The 20,525-nt window shown below is 39.9% G+C and overlaps 1 protein-coding gene across 1 annotated transcript in view; it reads right to left on the bottom strand.

Moving 5' to 3' along the window:
- SCLT1 (sodium channel and clathrin linker 1) overlaps positions 1-20,525 on the bottom strand; it is a 128,454-nt gene that overhangs the window by 101,278 nt on the left and 6,651 nt on the right. The window contains exons 3-9 of the mRNA XM_048847332.2: positions 17,137-17,204; positions 16,115-16,167; positions 10,520-10,592; positions 9,508-9,563; positions 2,496-2,631; positions 1,061-1,183; positions 68-133 (exon numbers count right to left, since the gene is read on the bottom strand). Coding sequence (XP_048703289.1) covers positions 68-133; positions 1,061-1,183; positions 2,496-2,631; positions 9,508-9,563; positions 10,520-10,592; positions 16,115-16,167; positions 17,137-17,204 — 575 coding nt within the window. The remainder of the gene's footprint in view (positions 1-67; positions 134-1,060; positions 1,184-2,495; positions 2,632-9,507; positions 9,564-10,519; positions 10,593-16,114; positions 16,168-17,136; positions 17,205-20,525) is intronic.

Raw genomic sequence — 20,525 nt, forward strand, 5'->3', positions numbered from 1 at the left:
CCAGAATATAAACTAACAATTTAATAGTTTGAAAATATGAATGCACTGTCCAGATGGAATCACTTACCAACTCTGTTTTCTCATTGGCTAATCGAAGTTGCTCAGTCAGTTGCTGAAAGCTAGCCAACTGATTCTAAAATAGGAAATACAGAGCTTATAATCATCATCATAAAGGGCTTGTAATTATCCTAAAGGAATTTTAAGTTCAACTAAAAAGCATTTTCAACAAATTAGATATATGTTATGTTATCTGCAGTCAATGTTACTTTAATTTTTTGGATTTTAGTTCGATTATTAGTGGGATTCGACCTGGTAAATCTTTGGTCACATCACAGATTTACTACTGGGGAAAAAAAGAGTCTAAAGCCTTATGGTCAATTTCTAAGCAGTCATATATAATGCCTCCCTCCTAAATGGGTACAAACCTAGCAAGATGCAAACATGCATAAACATTTGGACCACTTCCCTGACTCCAGAACACCCTCTATGTAACTCTTGTCACAAAGGATCTGTACAGCAGTTTTCTCACAGGTTATGTGGGAAAAAATGAACAATGCCTTCTACCCCATATTCACTTTGCGGAGTTTGGATTTCCTGACAGGTAGCTACATATAGCACCCTGCTGCAATTTAGCCCACAGACCACTAATTAAACAGTGCAGCCAGGGGTATGAACTGAACCTTTACAAAAACAAAACAAACAAAAAAAACACTTATTTTTGAAAGGTGCTGAAGAACCACATGACTGATTCTTGCTCTAGTTCATTGTAGTTCTTTATACACACACACACACCTACTGCAATATGCATTCCCCATCTGATTGTCAATGGACACATGAAATATAGCCTAACTGTACCATATGGATTAGAACAAAAAAAGAGTGGCACCTGAAATCTACAATTGTCTCTGACCATTAAATAATATTTAGATGATTGCTATAATACATTTGGTGGCAGATCGCTAACTAGTGATATACACCATTTTAAATTTGACTTACTTACAGCCCTGAATTTCTCCAGAATACAATGACTCGACAAAAGAAACAATACAATCAAAATTACTTTTTGCTTTTGCCCTTCTACCACATGAATCTGTGCTTCAGTCATGTGCCCCTGGTATCGCTGCTGGAGTTGATCTAGTTCCTGTGATACTGTCTGCCAGAGCTCCAGTGCTTGCTCTTTTTCCTAGAAGGTTTAAAAACAAGAAAGATTATATATAAAATTCTCTTAGCAGAACATGTTTATCTTAATGTACAACACTTTAAAAACAGGGACCCTTTTCCTTTATATTAAAGAAATTTAATATAAGTACTGTAAATGTGACTTCCTGTTTCTATTCTTTCACCATCAAGATACAGTGACTACTAGATATCTTTTTTACTGAACGAATGTAGGAGACACACAGCTTTCCAAAGCATACCCACAGTCATACTACGCTATGGCTGGTATTGATAGGGATGTAGTTTTCATAGGGAGTCAGAATTTTATTTCTCTAGATACTTTTATGGATCTCATCCAAGATCTCCTGATGCACTTTTCTCTCTCCCTTCCCAGCCTCCAAAAAGCAGACTCAAGATGGGGTGTTTTTGTTTGTTTAAATAGATGAATTCAATGATAATTCATGGTTCTACTACTGAAACCAGAAGTCCCATTTTGTGACTATTCACAAAATACCAATTTTAGATAAATGAAAATGTTTCAAGAAAGTGTGACTTAAGATGACCGTGTCATTGTAAAGATCTGAACTGAATAGACTCTGCCTTTTTTTTAGCATAGCTCTTTTCAAAAGTTTAAATTAGAAGCAACATGTGGCTTCTACCAAGAGTTCTGAGACTGTCTGATTCAACATATACAAAGGTTTGAAAACCAGCCAAATTTGATTCAAATAGTTAAAATAAGCTCTCAATTACGTGGATCAACACCCAGTGAAATTATAGGAGCTGCACCTGTGCAACAGCAGAATTTGGTCTTTGTATACAAAAGATAGAACATCAGCCTGTTATAGTAATGATCTTAGATTAGAGAACCTAGCCTTTTCTAGCTTTAAATTCTGATTTTCTACCTTCCAAACAATGCAAAATTTTCTCATTTCACATTTACTATCTTTTTGACCAGTGTTTGCCAAAAATGATTGAGAATACATCTTGAAATATTCACCAGTGGATGTAGAAAGGCTTTACCATCCTGCCTCATCACTATTTCCCCTCTCTAGTAGGGAATTGAAAAAAAAAAACCAGTAATTAAGTATTAGTACAAAACACAAACTTTCTGGGTACAAAACTCAGAACTCTTTCAGACTGGTAATCAAAACTATCAGTTTGTAGTTTTGTACCCCCTCTCCCCCCAAAACAATCAGTAAAGAGTATTTTAATATTCCTAATCCAAAAAAGATGGTTATGAAGAAGGATTCCTTACCAACTGATGGAGACATTTTCCCCCACGTGCAAAGGAATTAGCCAAAGAAATAAAGTAGCAGCTGTGTTTTAAAATCACTCACTTGATTGGCTAGTTGTAACTGATCTTGAAGGTTTCTTACTATTTCTTCATCTGCAAACACATCACTCCCCAAGAGAATGCCAGAAGGAAGGGCCTCCAGCTGCTTCTCAACAGCCTCTTTCAATTCCTCATGCAGCCTGTGACACAAATAATGCAATAAACCATTGCTTTTTCAACAATATTTAAAAAAAAAAACATTTGGCGTAGCATAAGTACAATTAATGTAAAATTGATTACAACTAAATCTTTAAAACAAGTTATATTTTCAGTGCACCTTCTAAATGTAATTGATATTTTGAATTAATGTGTAATTATCTTTGAGTATATTATAAAAATTAAGACTAATTTAAAAAGCATGAATTTCACTATAAATTAGGTTAGAAATCGTAAAATTGTTTAATCTTCTCAAAGAGGTAACAAATTCATACAAGACCCTTGCTTTCCTCTCCAGAAGAAACTCATTAAATACTAAAGGCTTGTCTACATGGTGCATTAGTCCACACCAGAGGGGTATACATTTTCAGTCGTGACTAACTAGCCCACGTACACGCTGACGGTGTGCACTAAAAGTTCCCTAGTACGTACTGACATAATGTTTGAAATGGGCCTACACTGATGTGCCCTAGGGAATTCTTAGTGCGCAACAACAGGTCCATACAAGCCAGTCGATGAATGACATGTTAGTGTGGAGCATGGACTAAATCTTACACCTCTCCGGTGCAAACTAAAGACCCTTGTACAGAAGTCCTCAGGTTATTTCATCCTGAAGTTCAGCTATTAAAAATGAAGTCTATAGCTTTGCAAGCATTTTTGTTGTGCTAATACGCCAGCTTCTAAAAATAAATTTTGCCTGTCATTGAGACTAACATTGTAGAAAAACAGTGGTATTAAGGATCTAATCTGAGTCTCCATTTTAACCCCATTCCTCATGAATACTAGCACATATGTTGCTGCCTCTTATCCAACTTCTTCCTCCATGAAAGTGCATGCATGTAGAGACACTTACTTCTAAGTTAGCCAAAGACGGGGGGGGGGCGGGGGGGGATGACTAAATTAAACTCAAGGTTTCAGGTGCTTTTCTAGGACTTTTACAACTTATGTTTTGATTGTTTTTTCCTTGATGTTTTAGGCAAAAATAAAGGCCTTCATATCTTCAGTAAACATAATTTTTGCAGTAACTGTATATTTAGTCAAGAGATCAGAATTACTCTGGGTGAAAGCAAGATGGATGTGCTTTTAAATCATAGCATATGCTTAAAAAATATAAATTGTTATCCAATGAAGAAGAGTGGAGCTCTGTAAGGCTAGAGGTAGATCTTTGAGTTTGCCATTGAAATGAACATGATTTCTGCTCTCCAAAGATTACTTGAGTGACTGTGCAATGTACCAGAGGGACTGCAGTTGAGACTACTAGCAACTTTATTTTTAAACTAAAGTTTGGATGTTACAGAATGATCAAAATCATTGATCAATTTCATATGAAATTGATCAAACTTCTAAAATTATAACATTTTTACTCTTGTTTTTTTCCAAATGCTAAGGCAGCGTTCTGGAGTATTATCTTGTGGTAGCTTTTCCTACTAGATAATCTCCCTCATGTAAATTGTCCCACTCTCTTTCAGAGTGGCAGCCCTTGTAACTGCCAAGAAGAACTGCGGTAGTAGTCCCCTCACTGCACTATCAAGCACCTCCCAAGCATTTAAAACTAAAATAAATCCTCCTTCCTTACTTGCCTGTAAGATAAATGGATTGATTAGTTTGTGTATTGGTGTAAGTGTGGGTATGTTTGAGAGAAGACCTTATTGAGGAAAAGTCAACTCTCAGAGAGACTCACTCAGAGAGCGCCTGCTTTGTGCAACTTCAGTTTCCTTCAAGGCATCCACATCCACATCCACCTGCCTTGCCTGCTGGCCTTAGTCAGCCACAAAACCCCCAAAAGTGGGCAGCATTGGCTAGGTAGAGAAGGATAGGAGAAGTACCATGGCTGGGGTGTCTGGGGATGCAGTGATTTGCTGGGCTGCTGTGAATCACTGATTGTGACATAAGGCTGTCCTCCATTGATGGAACAGTTAAAGGAGGACAATGACTGACAGTTTCTGCCACCCACGAGAAAATGAATTCCATGTAGTGTGCAGCAACTGATGCAGAAGGATACAAATGTGCACCCCCATCTGCATCTATGGAGAGGGCGAAAAATCAAGCATGCAAAAAGTAGTAATATAGCCATGGTAATATGGGCAGCAGAAACATGGGCTAGCTGCCCCATGTACATACCCACAGGGTCTGGGCAGGTTTGTACTTGGGACAGCTAGCCCATTCTAGGCCTCCCTGTGCTACAGTACTATTTTCTACACATTGATGAAAGATATGTAAGTGCTACTTAAACTCCTGATCAACTGTGCAATAAACAGATACCACAGACCTTATTCATGTCTATTAGGATTATTGGCATTATTAAGGGCAGCAGGATTTGGCCTTAAATTTGTAATCCGCTCTTCACCCCAGAGACACTCGAATGACAGGTTTCAGAGTAGCAGCCGTGTTAGTCTGTATCCGCAAAAAGAAAAGGAGTACTTGTGGCACCTTAGAGACCAACAAATTGATTTGAGTATAAGCTTTCGTGAGCTATAGCTCACTTTATCGGATATATGCAGTGGAAAATACAGTGGGGAGATTTATATACACAGAGAACATGAAACAATGGGTGTTACCATACACACTGTAACCAGAGTGATCAAGTAAGGTGAGCTATTACCAGCAGGAGAGAAAAAAAAACTTTTTGTAGTGATAATCAAGGTGGGCCATTTCCAGCAGTTGACAAGAACATGTGAGGAACAGTAGGGGGGGAATTAAACATGGGGAAATAGTTTTACTTTGTGTAATGACACATCCATTCCCAGTCTTTATTCAAGCCTAATGTAATGGTGTCCAGTTTGCAAATTAATTCCAATTCAGCAGTCTCTCGTTGGAGTCTGTTTTTGAAGTTTTTTTGTTGAAGAATTGTCACTTTTAGGTCTGTAATCGAGTGACCAGAGAGATTGAAGGTGTTCTCCGACTGGTTTTTGAATGTTATAATTCTTGACGTCTGATTTGTGCCCATTTATTCTTTTACGTAAAGACTGTCCAGTTTGGCCAATGTACTTGGCAGAGGGGCATTGCTGGCACATGATGGCATATATCACATTGGTAGATGTGCAGGTGAACGAGCCTCTGATAGTGTGGCTGATGTGATTAGGCCCTATACTGGTGTCCCCTGAATAGATATGTGGAGACAGTTGGCAACAGGCTTTGTTGCAAGGACAGGTTCCTGGGTTAGTGGTTATGTTGTGTGGTGTATGGTCGCTGGTGAGAATTTGCTTCAGGTTGGGGGGCTGTCCGTAAGCAAGGACTGGCCTGTCTCCCAAGATCTGAGAGAGTGATGGGTTGTCTTTTAGGATAGGTTGTAGATCCTTGATGATGCGTTGGAGAGGTTTTAGTTGGGGGCTGAAGGTGATGGCTAGTGGCATTCTGTTATTTTCTTTGTTGGGCTGTCCTGTAGTAGGTAACTTCTGGGTACTCTTCTGGATCTTTCAATCTGTTTCTTCAATTCAGCAGCTGGGTATTGTAGTTGTAAGAATGCATGATAGAGATCTTGTAGGTGTTTGTCTCTGTCTGAGGGGTTGGAGCAAATGCGGTTGTATCATACAGCTTGGCTGTAGACGATGGATCGTGTGGTGTGGTCTCGATGAAAGCTGGAGGTGTGTAGGTAGGCATAGCGGTCAGTAGGTTTCCGGCATAGGGTGGTGTTTATGTGATCATCACTTATTAGCACCGTAGTGTCCAGGAAGTCGATCTCTTGTGTGGACTGGTCCAGGCTGAGGTTGATGGTGGGATGGAAATTGTTGAAATCATGGTGGAATTCCTCAAGGGCTTCTTTTCCATGGGTCCAGATGATGAAGATGTCATCAATGTAGCGCAAGTAGAGTAGGGCCATTAGGGGACGAGAGCTGAGGAAGCATTGTTCTAAGTCAGCCATAAAAATGTTGGCATACTATGGGGCCATGCGGGTATCCATAGCAGTGCCGGTGATTTGAAGGTATACATTGTCCCCAATGATAGACCTCCAACTGCACACATATAAAATTTATCTAAAGAGGTGTCTGTCAAATCAGTTAACAGGCCTTGAAAAGTTTATCCATATCTGTTTGCTGAAGGACTGAGCTTACCCAAATACACAGGTGCCCTGAATTGGACCCATTCAATCTCTTAGTTTGGGAATCCCATATTGTTTGAGTCTAAAGACTCCAGATTACGGCTGGTTGTACTCTGGGCCTCCAATTAATGCTGCTCCCCACCCCAAATCAATTAGGTCTAGGCCACCTCCGTTGAGGCAGTTAAAGCTTCCCTCCCATGCTGCCCTCAGAGTAGAGATTAATCAAGAGTGATATGCAGATACAACCATAAGAGCCAGAAATGTTTTTTTTAAAATTGAAGATTCTGCAGATGCTAATGGCACTAACACAAAAATACTTGCTCTGAATGAATAGATTTTTTTCAAGCCCTCTTAAAGAATCCTGATACCTGAATATTTCTGCAAATGCTTTAAAATTAACTGAAAGTTTTAGACTATTTTCCATTTGAACAGTATTTTGATAATAAGTGCCAAATGATTATTAATACATTAGCATAATTTCCATTGTCATTAATGGCAGTTGTCTGCCTAAACAGACAGAAAAAACGTCATGAAGTAGTAGTATAAATACTTTAAGACTAGATTTCAGTTACACAGTATCTTTATTGCACTGCTCACTTACAAAGGGTAGGTTTCCAATGTTACTCTGATAATCATAAGTAACCCTGCTCCTTTCTTTTGAAGAATTAAGACATACAGGGACAGTCAACTCAAATCCCGCTTATATTTCACTTGTATTTACTGTTTTAGAAGCAATACCCAAGATTAGTATAAAAGGTTACAGAAAAAGATCTACATATGCAAAAGATTAAAAAGCCTGAAAATTTACAGTTATACTGTTTCCCCTGCATAGTTTAATCTACTCCTCTTCTATAAGTTGCCCTCTCACACAGCAACAGAAGAGAGAAACATACTTCACCCCTCCCCCGTTTTTTTTTTTTAAACTACAAAAATTGGCAAGGAGTCCCAGGGCCAGTTGCAGTATTTGAAAATACTTAACTATATTACAAGTTAACTTGCCTTTTAACTTTATGTATGCATACACATTAAATATAACCACTTCTCAGCAAAACGTATTGCTACTTCACATAGCAAATACAGTTTTTACACCAAAATCAGCAGAAATGTCATAGTGACTGCTACATGCTAAGTCAAGCAGAGGCTTGTGTAAATAATTTAACTATTAATTTGTTTCAATTTGCACTAGGCCTCTCCTGCAGCCCCCCCCCCCCCCAGCTACCTCTTGGATTTCCTTGTCTCTTTGCTGTCTGATCTGTGTTCCTTCATAGCTGATAAGAATGTCACCATTTAAAGCGACGGTATATTTTGAAGGCCAGATGTGTTTTAATATCTGATAGTCAACAGAATAATTTGCATATAACATGCATACCTGGGAAAACAAATGTAAATTCTACAACTGAAGTGGAGAAAATCTGTCATGTAATAAACTACATGCTTGATTATCTCTCACCCTGCACACCTGTCACACTGAAAATAGCTTATATTTATGCAATAAGAGATCACGTGAACTAAATTGAATTACTTTACAGCACAGCAATGGTTATTGGGAGAGCATATACCACAGTGATTTTCTTAGATCACCACAAACATTTTCTGCTGGTCTATCATCTCTGATTTTCAGTTTTATTAGTTTATTAGCAATCAACAGATATCAGAAGACACTTGCACACTAACATAAGAATGTTGAAAGTTCAATACATTGGTGTGTATGTCCACCAAGAGAAATGAACTGAACATGTATTTTTATGTAAAGCATATCACTCTTGAAAAGTACATTCTACATTTATTATAAATTACAAAGGTATTAATAAAGTGGACATGACAGAGGGTCCAGCCGGGATGCCAGCTAAGCATTTTTCTCAACACCAACATTTCTCTTAATATGAGCACTGAATGTATTAATTTTCTGATTTAAGCATCTTGGTTGAATATGATGTCACCCACTCAAATTTTGTTAATGTGGCTCAGTGACTACAACTGCTAATCAAGAAAGGCTTTAATAGAGCTCTGATGTGAACTCCTATCTTTTGCTGCTGGGAGGTTGAAATAGAGTATGTTTTGTAACAGAGCTGGGAGCAGGGAAGGCACCATATAGAGTGAGACTGAAGGTTCAACCTGGAGCTGGTCATGACCCAGAATCTATGCCCATGGTAGATTTCCCCCTCATTCACCTGGTGAGACACCACAAGAATGTGCTGATGTTAGAGGTATTCGCAGATGGCAGATTTGCTGATGACATAATGCTGATCATGGCAACACTGTGTACAGTTCTTACTTTCATGAATAGTCTCATTGACTTTAATGGATAGCGAACACTATATTGTTATATTCGCAAGACTGCATCTGTATTTCTGGGAACATTAATAGTGTAAAAATTAGTGTCAAAAGGTGTGTGGAGGAGAGAGAGGATAGGAACAAATGTAGAATCCCAGAAGCCAGGGTACATTGGAAGCAGAGATCGCGGAAGAGACAACCTGCTATAGAGAAGCAGGAAAAAGACAAGCCAGTCTGGAGTCTATTCTCAATTACGAACATCACAAATGTTTTAACATATGCATATTTTAAAAAAATGCACACTTTAAAATACACAAGAAATGTATACACTGACTTCTAAACAACCAAATGTGTTTTATTCCTCATTTATTATGTATATACATAGCCCAGATTTCCAAACCTGGGTGCCTTAACACACATTTCAACACCTAAGAGCCTAAGTTTAAACGTGCAAGTATGAAAATTTTGGCCACAGTACAAAGGTTCAGAGGTTTATCTCCAGGTCCCTAGAAATTTTTTTAGTAATATATTAATCAATTAAATTTACCTTTCATTTTCCTTGGTGACTTGTTCAAGTTTTAGTCTCATCTCGCCCATCTGTGCCTGAGAGAGTAAAATTTGACAGTGAAATTTCACATTTAAATCAAAGGGCCTTTAAGCAGTAAAGTCACACACTGAAATACCATTCCTTTAACTTTCACAAACTTAACTTTTATTTCTGACTAGCTATGTTTAAAGATGGACAATTGTGTAAAAGTGATTTTTATTTTTGCAAGAGAATTAACGGGTAGATCATATACAAGTTTTATAATACAATAAAACATCTTGCATAAATGTTACAAACATTGTATAGTGTTACAAGTGAACAGCTACACACAGCAGTAGCAAAGTCATCACTAAATTTGGTTTTCAGAGTTTAATGTGGGTGTTCCTGTGTAATGAACTCAGTTTAAGAACTCAAGCTAATATTTAATATTTCACTAAATAGGATTCTTGCCACTCCTACCTAATGTGGCAGCAGGAATACGTCAATGGGCATATTTAGTCTCTCAATGCCATTTCCAAGAGCATAGAAATATATTGGGCAGGCTGGGCATACTCAATTTCTTTTCATAAAAATCCACCTCTCCCTTCAAAAAAGGCAGTACCCTAGTAAAACTTCAAAAGGTAGTACAAAACAGTTTCCTTCTGTGGAAATTAGTGCAGTAAGCTATTAGTACTAGAGGACTGAAATATTACTACTGATGGCAGCCACTGTGCTCTAAAATTAAGGTAATTCTAGAAGGTTGTAATTTGAGCACACCATGTACAAAGCTATAAACTAGTTTCTGGTCTACTTTATCTTCAGATTATAAGAATGTTGGTGCTTAATATTGAAGCAAACACTTCATTTACAAGATTTACAGTCCCACCTCGTATTGACTTAGTTCCTCTTAATATTGGCACTTACAATTTTATTTCCTAATTTTTAAATGGAGAGAGATAAAACTTTAAATATTGAATTGCACGTTTTTTCTTAATAAATAACAAACATACATTTCTGGTGGTATGATTCATACCTGATAATACTGCAGCTGTTCACTCATTTCCTCCAGATGTTTATCATACTCAGAAATGAGAGGGAACAGTAAGCTAAAAGTGAAAGAAATGCATAAGATAATTATAGTTGCAGCAGTGTTCTGGTAATTACCTGGTTTTACAGAAATGCCCTTAACTACTATTCAACCTGAGCCAAAAAGAGTGTTTTTCTCTACTTCCTGATGGAACTATAAGATTAGTCAAATGAATAACCTTTGGTTATTATTTTTAAAGTATGCACATCAACTTAAAGAAAAATGAAAAGGAGTACTGGTGGCATCTTAGAGACTAACAAATTTATTTGCGCATAAGCTTTCGTGAGCTACAGCTCACTTCATCGGATGCATGAAAGCTTATGCTCAAATAAATGCTCTTAGGAGACAGGCCAGTCCTTGCCTACAGACAGCCCCGCAACCTGAAGCAAATACTCACCAACAACCACATACCACACAACAGAACCACTAACCCAGGAACTTATCCTTGCAACAAAGCCCGTTGCCAATTGTGCCCACATATCTATTCAGGGGACACCATCACAGGGCCTAATAACATCAGCCACACTATCAGAGGCTCGTTCACCTGCACATCCACCACTGTGATATATGCCATCATGTGCCAGCAATGCCCCTCTGCCATGTACATTGGTCAAACTGGACAGTCTCTACGTAAAAGAATAAATGGACACAAATCAGATGTCAGGAATTATAACATTCATAAACCAGTCGGAGAACACTTCAATCTCTCTGGTCACACAATCACAGACATGAAGGTCGCTATCTTAAAACAAAAAAACTTCAAATCCAGACTCCAACGAGAAACTGCTGAATTGGAATTCATTTGCAAATTGGATACTATTAATTTAGGCTTAAATAGAGACTGGGAGTGGCTAAGTCATTATGCAAGGTAGCCTGTTTCCTCTTGTTTTTTCCTACCCCCCCCCCCCAGATGTTCTGGTTTAACTTGGATTTAAACTTGGAGAGTGGTCAGTTTAGATGAGCTATTACCAGCAGGAGAGTGAGTTTGTGTGTGTATGGGGGTGGGGGGAATGTGAGAAAACCTGGATCTATGCAGGAAATAGCCCGACTTGATTATGTAAAGAGTTGTCACTTTGGATGGGCTAGCACCAGCAGGAGAGTGAATTTGTGTGGGGGGGTGGAGGGTGAGAAAACCTGGATTTGTGCTGGAAATGGCCCACCTGATGATCACTTTAGATAAGCTATTACCAGCAGGACAGTGGGGTGGGAGGAGGTATTGTTTCATATTCTCTGTGTGTATATAAAGTCTGCTGCAGTTTCCACGGTATACATCTGATGAAGTGAGCTGTAGCTCACGAAAGCTCATGCTCAAATAAATTGGTTAGTCTCTAAGGTGCCACAAGTACTCCTTTTCTTTTTGCGAATACAGACTAACACGGCTGTTCCTCTGAAACCTGTCATTAAAGAAAAATGTAATGCAAAGTTTAAGCGCATTTGCAAAACTTAGTTTTCGGCTATCAAAATTAAGCTACTTTAACTGCAAAAGTGATGTTAATGCAACATTATAGAGTGAAACACTAGAAAAGGGAAAAACTTAAGATTTAACATATAGACCATAAACTGTACTCTTGTATGTGCAAGAAACAAAGCAGGAACATCAACTATAAGGAGGGTGTAAAATAATGCACTTTCATTCACATGTTGTTTTTCTTCCTAGTAGTTTTTTTCTACTATAGTTCTTTCTTCTCCAACAGTTCAAGTTTTTCACACTTGCTTATTGACCAATTTGCAACCACAAGCAATTTGATCTACTGTTTAAAAATCACTACTCAGTTTGCCCCATTGTCTATATGAAGTCATATCTACAGAGATACATTCTATAAATTGCCTATGGGAGGTTGTGGAATCTCTGTCATTAGAGATTTTTAAGAGCAGGTTAAACACTTGTCAGGCATGGTCTAGACCAGTGGTTCCCAAACTTGTTCCGCCACTTGTGGCCCTGGTGGGCCAGGCCAGTTTGTTTACCTGCCATGTCCGCAGGTTCGGCCGATCGCGGCTCCCAGTGACCACGGTTCACTGCTCCAGGCCAGTGGGAGCTGCTGGAAGAGGTGCGGGCCAAGGGACGTACTGGCCACTGCTTCCAGCGGCTCCCACTGGCCTGGAGCAGCAAACCACGGCCACTGGGAGCCGCGATCAGCCAAACTTGCGGACGCAGCAGGTAAACAAGCCAGCCCGGCCCGCCAGGGGCTTTCCCCGCACAAGTGGCGGAACAAGTTTGGGAACCACTGGTCTAGACAATACTTAATCCTGCCTTGAGTGCAGGGGACTGGACTAGAAGACCTCTCAAGCTCCCTTCCAGTCCTACGATTCTAATTGATACTAATTCTCCTAAATAACCTATTTTACTTTTTCTTCTATTCAGACAAAGCAGTGCTAGAGACCCCAAGGGAGACGGAAGCCCTCTGGTGCTATTCACTGTACAAATACCTGCCTCAAACTTTATAAACTGAATAGACAACCTATCCTTTCTTCTCTCCATATTACAGACAGGAACTGAGACCTGAACTATTAAGCAATTTTCCCAAAGTGACACAGGATGTCAGTGACAGAGCTAGGTAGTGAACTTGTAACTCCCAAGTTCCAGTCAACTGCCTTAAATATAAGATCACACTTTGTGAACAGGCTGGAATTTTTACACATACTTTTGTTAACCTGAAACTCAGAGTAAATAGACCAGCTACAATTCTGGTTTCAGCAGCAGGATCTTTTCACCCCTCCAGATCTATGAACTGGGGTTAGATAGAAGCTGGTGTGCCTTCCACCTCCCTTGTGTGGTATAGTGGACAAAAGAGACGGAGAGAGAATTTTTCCGAAACAGATTTATTTAAGAGCAGTAAAAATGAGAACAGGGAGTGGGGGGCGGTGCCTGCGGGCAAGAGCTGAGCAGAGCTGCCTGTGTGCCTCGGCCTAGGAGCTGGATGTGCTGCAAGCCACTTCCAGGGTGCAGCACGGTCAGCGGTGCCAGGACTGGCAGGAAGCCTGCCTTGGTACCCCTGCTGTGCTGCTGATGAGAAGCTGTCTGAGATAAGCCCGCACCCCAATCCCGTGTCCCAGCCCTGAGCCCCCCAACCCAGAGCCCCCTCCTACACCCCAAACCCCTCATCCCCAAGCCCGCCCACTCACCCCCACATCCCAATCCTCTGCCCCAGCTCAGAGCCCCCCTCCCACACCCTGCACCCCTCATTCCTGGCCCCACCCTGCAGCCCTCACCCCTGCACCCCAACCCTCTGCCTCAGCCTTGAGCGCCCCCCCCCCAAACCCCTTATCCCCAGCTCCACTGGGTCACGGGCATCAACAATTTTCTTCAACTGCGTCATCAGAAAAAACGTTTGAAAACCACTGCTCTAGGTTTTCTCAACCAGCAGGAATGAGGTTAAGATGCACTTGTCTTCACAGGTGATCGACGGGCTCCAGGGATCTGGAAGCTGAAATCGTGGGACTGAAGGGGAGAGCCCTCAGGATCCTGGCAACTGGTTCCAAAGGTAAGATGTTGGAACTCAGAAACACCACGATGTTGAGGGTAAGTGACTTGATGTTAACAGTCTTTAACTTCTTTATGGCTGCTAATAATCTTGAACCGATTGCCTGGTCCAGAGGTTTTGGTCTGACGCAGCGCAAAAAGACTGCACCTTGACTGTCTCTATAAACGGACATCCCCTGAGCAAAGGGTGCTCAGACTAATTTAATTTTTAAAGACTCACATGCCAAAATTCTGAGATAAATTGGAACTAATTCAAAATGTCTGTTGGCTTCTTTCCTGCCAAAGTTCCATAAAGAAGCTTCCCCAGTACGGAGTCTGAGTTATCCTTTGCCTGAACTCCATTTTGGAAAATGGGGTAGCCTGTCTAACATGTATTAACAACAGTAAATGTAACAGCAAACAGCTAGAAGTGCATAGACCATTGTGATAAACATCATAAGGACTATATTGAGCACCAAATGAACAAAAATCATGCAACACTTTTATTAGTCAAAACTGTTCAGCAAATAAGCTACATAAACCATATTTTTCCTATTGTTCAGAAACTGGTGGATATAAACATTAACTATTTGTGCCATGTGAACGATCACTTAAGTTATGCGATTTTTTGCTTCTGTTCCCTCTTTGGATGACCTAGGCTTTATAAATAGGGATCCCTTTTCTCCACTCCCATCTTCTTTGTTTACAAATTATCCAAGAAGAGTTGTATTTGTTTGATTTAGCTTAAGTAATTACCCTAGAGCTCTCCAAAATGACCAAGAAACCACTTCTGGTGTGAACATTCTTGTAAATATTTATTCTGGACATGTTAGCTTTAAGTGAACATTTTTGAATATAAAAACATGGTTGCCTGAATGTCTGCAATTAAGAAATAAGAAGTATCCATAAACACCAGTGAAGCAAGTTTTATTAACTCAATTTTGTTTGCTGTTTTCATTCAGGTGCAACCCTAACAGACTCAATGTGATTTCTATTGCAATCTTGAAGTGAAGTACTAGTGATGCACCATTACACTAATGGGAAATGACTGCCTGGTAAGGAGTACTGCAGAAAAGGACCAGAGATTACAGGGGATCACAAACTCAATGAGTCAACAAGATAATACTGTTGTATTAAAAAAAAAAAAAAAAAAAAAAGAAGCAAACATAATACTGGGATGTATTAGTAAGAGTGTTGTAACCAAGACAAGTAGTAATTCTTCCACTCTGCTCAGCACTGATAAGGCTTCAACTGGATTACTGGGTCCAGTTCTGGGAGCCACACTTTAGGAAAACTGTGGACAAACTGGAGAAAGTCCAAGACAGAGCAACAAAAATAAAGGTCTAGAAAACATGACCTACCAGGAAAGGCTGAAAGATGGGTTTGCTTAGTCTAAAGGAAGAGAAGACTGCGCGGGGACATAAGTCTTCAAGTATATAAAAGGTGGTTATAAAGAGAAGGGTGATAAATTGTTCTCCTTAACTACTGAGGACAGGACACAAAGTAATGGGCTTAAATTGCATCAAGGGAGACTTAGGTTAGACACTAGTAAAAACTTCCTAACTGTAACTGTAGTTAAGCACTGGAACAATGCGGGAGGTTGCGGAATCTCAGTCACTGGAGATTTTTTAAAAACACATGAGAAACACCTGACAGGGATGATCTAGATAAATTAGTCCTGCCTCAGTGCAGGGGACTGTACTAGATGACCTACTGAAGTCTCTTCCAGCCCTACATTTCTATGATTCTGACACAGAGGAAATAGTCTCTCTTCCATGTACAGCTTCCAATTTCTTTCCTCCCAAGGGCTAGTTAAGTGGATTCTTTGGAGTTTGTGTGTGTCTTGTTTTGTTTTTTTATTAAAAGGAGAGGGAGATTGCTAAAGATACTTAATCCAGCATATAATCATACCTTCTAAATTCATTTTATTTACACTTTCATGATTAGAAATGTATAAAACAACTAAGTTACCTGCTGAAAATGGCCATGCCCTACTATTAGAGTACATGACAGTTTTTAAATAGTTCATTTAAAAAAATCTGAAAATATTACTCATTCTAAACTATGGAAAATAGGATTACCTTTGGTCAGTCAGCCAGGGTTTCAGAGTGTCATCACCCCTTAGGACATTTTTCTGTAACAGAGTAGTTTGCACATTAATGCACAAAACTGGAAGTTCTTAACTTGACTTCAGAGCTCAAATCTATAAAGAACTTGAGTACAAATGGAGTAGAATCAAAACTTAAATCATATCCCACATGTTCAGTTTTAGGCATGTATGCACAATAAACTAATTTTTAGAATTCCTGTGGAATCTGAAAGAAAATTGTCACTGGAATTCTAGATGTGTCTTGGGATGCATACATAGACAGACATATCACATCACAGAGCAAGGAATCCACTATGCTAGTGAGACTACATATGATTTCTATATTCACTTCTGGATAGAGGTAGGCACAACAGTCATTCACAGAAAAATGGCAAAAAAGGATAGCAGCTAATCTAACAACTTAACTCTGTATATAATGTCAGAAGTGTGCATGCTACATATACACAAATCTAAGAGTTGGGCTAATTATTCTTTCTTATAAAGGCAAGGCTTGAAAAGAACTGGGGCAACTAGGAATCTTTCCAGGGCATATACCATCAACTTCTGCAGAAATTAAGCTTTCATGAAATATAAACAAAAAACTTTTTAGCCCTTATGGTTGCAAATATACTCCTTTCACATTTGAATGGTTAAACTGATGTATTGTGATCTCCCTAAATCTGCACACAGTTCCAATGTTTCTGCTGCTGCTCAGAGCAAAACAACCACCAACCAATCACTGTTTTGTGAGTTTTGCTGCCATTCAGAACCTATTGCTTAACAGTGAAACTGACAAGACAATCACATCACTTTCACTGAACTGCTGTTTGGGAAACCTACCAGCAACAGCAGAGGCCTGCAATGGACTTATTCACAGAGGTGAATGACTTACACATTTCAAACCAGCCTAACTTGTACTGGTGAAACTTATTTTTACATTTGTGCAATGCACCTATACTGAGGGCTTACACTAATGTAAATATCCTCAGTGTTGACAAGCCCTGAGTAACATACTTGCACAGAGGTAGTTCTCAGAAGGTTCTCTGCTTGATGCTGTCTGAGTGCCGCATTTAGTCTCTGATCTGGAAGAAAAAAAAAAGTCAGACAGATACTGTATAAATCTTTACCTAGATTATATGATTGCTTAAATGGGCAGTTAGAAGTAGTTTCATTGATGTAGTGGATTGGAGGCATATGTCACTCTACATTTTAAGGAAAGTATTCATTTTTTTTTAAATGTACAGATTTCTCATAAAAAAAGACCATCTTCGTAGGCCACACAATTTTTCTTGTAACAAACAGTAAATGCAATTTCTCACATTGCCCTGGTATTTTTTATTTTTATTTTTTTACATTTCTATAAAGCTGTTTGGCTCCTAAATAATGCAAATACAACATAGGTTGCAACATACATGTACGCATACTACTGAAAAAATCAAGCTACTGAGCTAGCCCGATCAGTTGGATGCCTTCACCATGCAGCTACCCTATTACACCTTAGATAATTAACCCAAGAGGGACTTGGCACGTTTTGGGGCAAAAAATCGTATGGATAAATGCATCTGGGCATGGCTGACTACCTTACAGGATGAGATGCAGGGTTGGCAGTTTCCTGGGGGGAAAACTACTTTACAAAAGAGTGCTGGTAAATACTGGCTTAAATTGGGAAAAATTGCATTGGTATCCAGCAAGCAGAGAACGAATCTTTTCAAACTTTGGATATACCCATTCAAAACTGAGGAATAGGCTCAGTCTATCCACTACATCAAGGTTGGTATTCTGCTACAGAATGCTGCATGGCCAAATGGACCCAGATTGGATGTCTGGAAATCAGCATGCTCACGATTGCTAAATGCTTCAAGCCTACAACTCTGCATTTTCATGTAAAATGTTTGACTTTTGTTTATATAATATTAAACTGAATCATGAGTGATATGTATAACTTCCTTGAGAAAATACTTGAATATACAGACTTTCATATGTTCAATATTATAGTTAACATATTAATATTATGCCTCCTGCAGTTTTACTCTTTATTGGTACAACTCCAAATTAAATTATCAATCTACTACCACATGCAACTAAAACTAAGTAATATGGTATGCATTCATGAACCACTTTTTAAGATACAAAATATCTTAAACTAGAACTAACTAGTTTTTCCCAGAGTGGTAAAAAACACCCCTGGTAAATATCATGCCATCCCTGACAAGATAGAGGGAGCATGTCAGAGTGGCTTCTTAGAAGAAGCTGAATGAGAGCACAAGTGACATCCTCAAAAGAGGATACATTGCTTTTTGGGGAAGGCCAAATATAACAGGAATTCATGGCAGCACTTTGGGATCATAAAGAAAATGGGGAATTCCAGATTGGCTTAATTATTAGAGTACTAGTACAGCTGTGTGTGCATGTGTGTGAGAACAAAAAGCAAGAGTTTTGTTTTCTTCCTTGTGTCAGAGCTCTCTAGCATTTGGCAAACACAAAGCTGTGGGTGACAGCTTTGAATGGAGAAGGAGGAAGAGTAAAGCAACAGGCAAATTAAGGAAAAAATCCATTAACACAAGGCAATAATTCCAAAATTAAACAAAAGTATACTTCATTTTTTCTTGATGTTTCCCACCCAAAATATGAACCAGCACAACAGCTATACAGCTTGCTAAGGAAATGTTCATGGTAACGTAGCTACTCAAAGAAAATGATGAGACAGTGATGATTGTCTTAACTCCTTGATTGTCACACTCTCCCCATCATTCTTTATGACTAAGGATATTTGCTTAAATATAGTATCTACATCCTAAAGAGGATATGTAAATACTACTACATATTTCTATAATTTTTAGTCACGTGTCTCATGTGAAGAAGAAACAGTTTAAGGTGGTATTTCAGCATATATCTGAAGGGTGGGGTTTTTTTGTTTTTGTTTTTTTTAATTCCCTTACTTTTGCACATCTGTGAAATCCATCTCTCAGGTAGGCCCTAATCCTGCAAACACTAAGCCCTAGTCTACACTAGGACTTTAGGTCAAATTTAGCAGCGTTAAATCGATGTAAACCTGCACCCGTCCACACGATGAAGCCCTTTATTTCAACTTAAAGGGCTCTTAAAATCGATTTCCTTACTCCACCCCTGACAAGTGGATTAACGCTTAAATCGGCCTTGCCGGCTCAAATTTGGGGTACTGTGGACACAATTTGACGGTATTGGCCTCCGGGAGCTATCCCAGAGTGCTCCATTGTGACCACTCTGGACAGCACTCTCAACTCAGATGCACTGGCCAGGTAGACAGGAAAAGAACCGTGAACTTTTGAATCTCATTTCCTGTTTGGCCAGCGTGGCAAGCTGCAGGTGACCATGCAGAGCTCATCAGCAGAGGTGACCATGATGGAGTCCCAGAATCGCAAAAGAGCTCCAGCATGGACCGAACAGGAGGTACGGGATCTGATCGCTGTACGGGAGAGGAATCTGTGCTATCAGAACTCCGTTCCAGTTTTCGAAATGCCAAAACCTTTGTCAAAATCTCCCAGGGCATGAAGGACAGAGGCCATAACAGGGACCCGAAGCAGTGCCGCGTGAAACTTAAGGAGCTAAGGCAAGCCTACCAGAAAACCAGAGAGGCGAACAGCCGCTCCGGGTCAGAGCCCCAAACAAGCCGCTTCTATGATGAGCTGCATGCCATTTTAGGGGGTTCAGCCACCACTACCCCAGCCATGTTGTTTGACTCCTTCAATGGAGATGGAGGCAACATGGAAGCAGGTTTTGGGGACGAAGATGATGATGACGATGCTGTAGATAGCTCACAGCAAGCAAGCGGAGAAACCAGTTTTCCCCGACAGCCAGGAACTGTTTCTCACCCTGGACCTGGAGCCAGTACCCCCCGAACCCACCCAAGGCTGCTTCCTGAACCCGGCAGGCGGAGAAGGGACCTCCGGTGAGTGTACCTTTTAAAATACTATACATGGTTTAAAAGCAAGCATGTGAAAGGATTACTTTGCCCTGGCATTCACAGCTCTCCTGGATGTACTCCCAAAGCCTTTGCAAAAGGTTTCTGGGGAGGGCAGCCTTATTGCGTCCTTCATGGTAGGACACTTTACCACTCCAGGCCAGTAACACGTACTCGGGAAACATTGTAGAACACAGCATTGCAGTGTATGTTTGCTGGCATTCAAACAACATCCGTTCTTTATCTCTCTGTGTTATCCTCAGGAGAGTGAGATATAATTCATGGTCACCTGGTTGAAATAGAGTGCTTTTCTTCAGGGGACACTCAGAGGAGCCCGTTCCTGCTGGGCTGTTTGCCTGTGGCTAAACAGAAATGTTCCCGGCTGTTAGCCACGGGGAGGGGGGAAGGTTGAGGGGGTAGCCACGTGGTGGGGGGAGGCAAAATGCGACCTTGTAACGAAAGC

The sequence above is a fragment of the Caretta caretta genome, chromosome 4 (assembly GCF_965140235.1).
Source record: "Caretta caretta isolate rCarCar2 chromosome 4, rCarCar1.hap1, whole genome shotgun sequence".
In the NCBI taxonomy this organism is placed as follows: Eukaryota; Metazoa; Chordata; order Testudines; family Cheloniidae; genus Caretta; species Caretta caretta.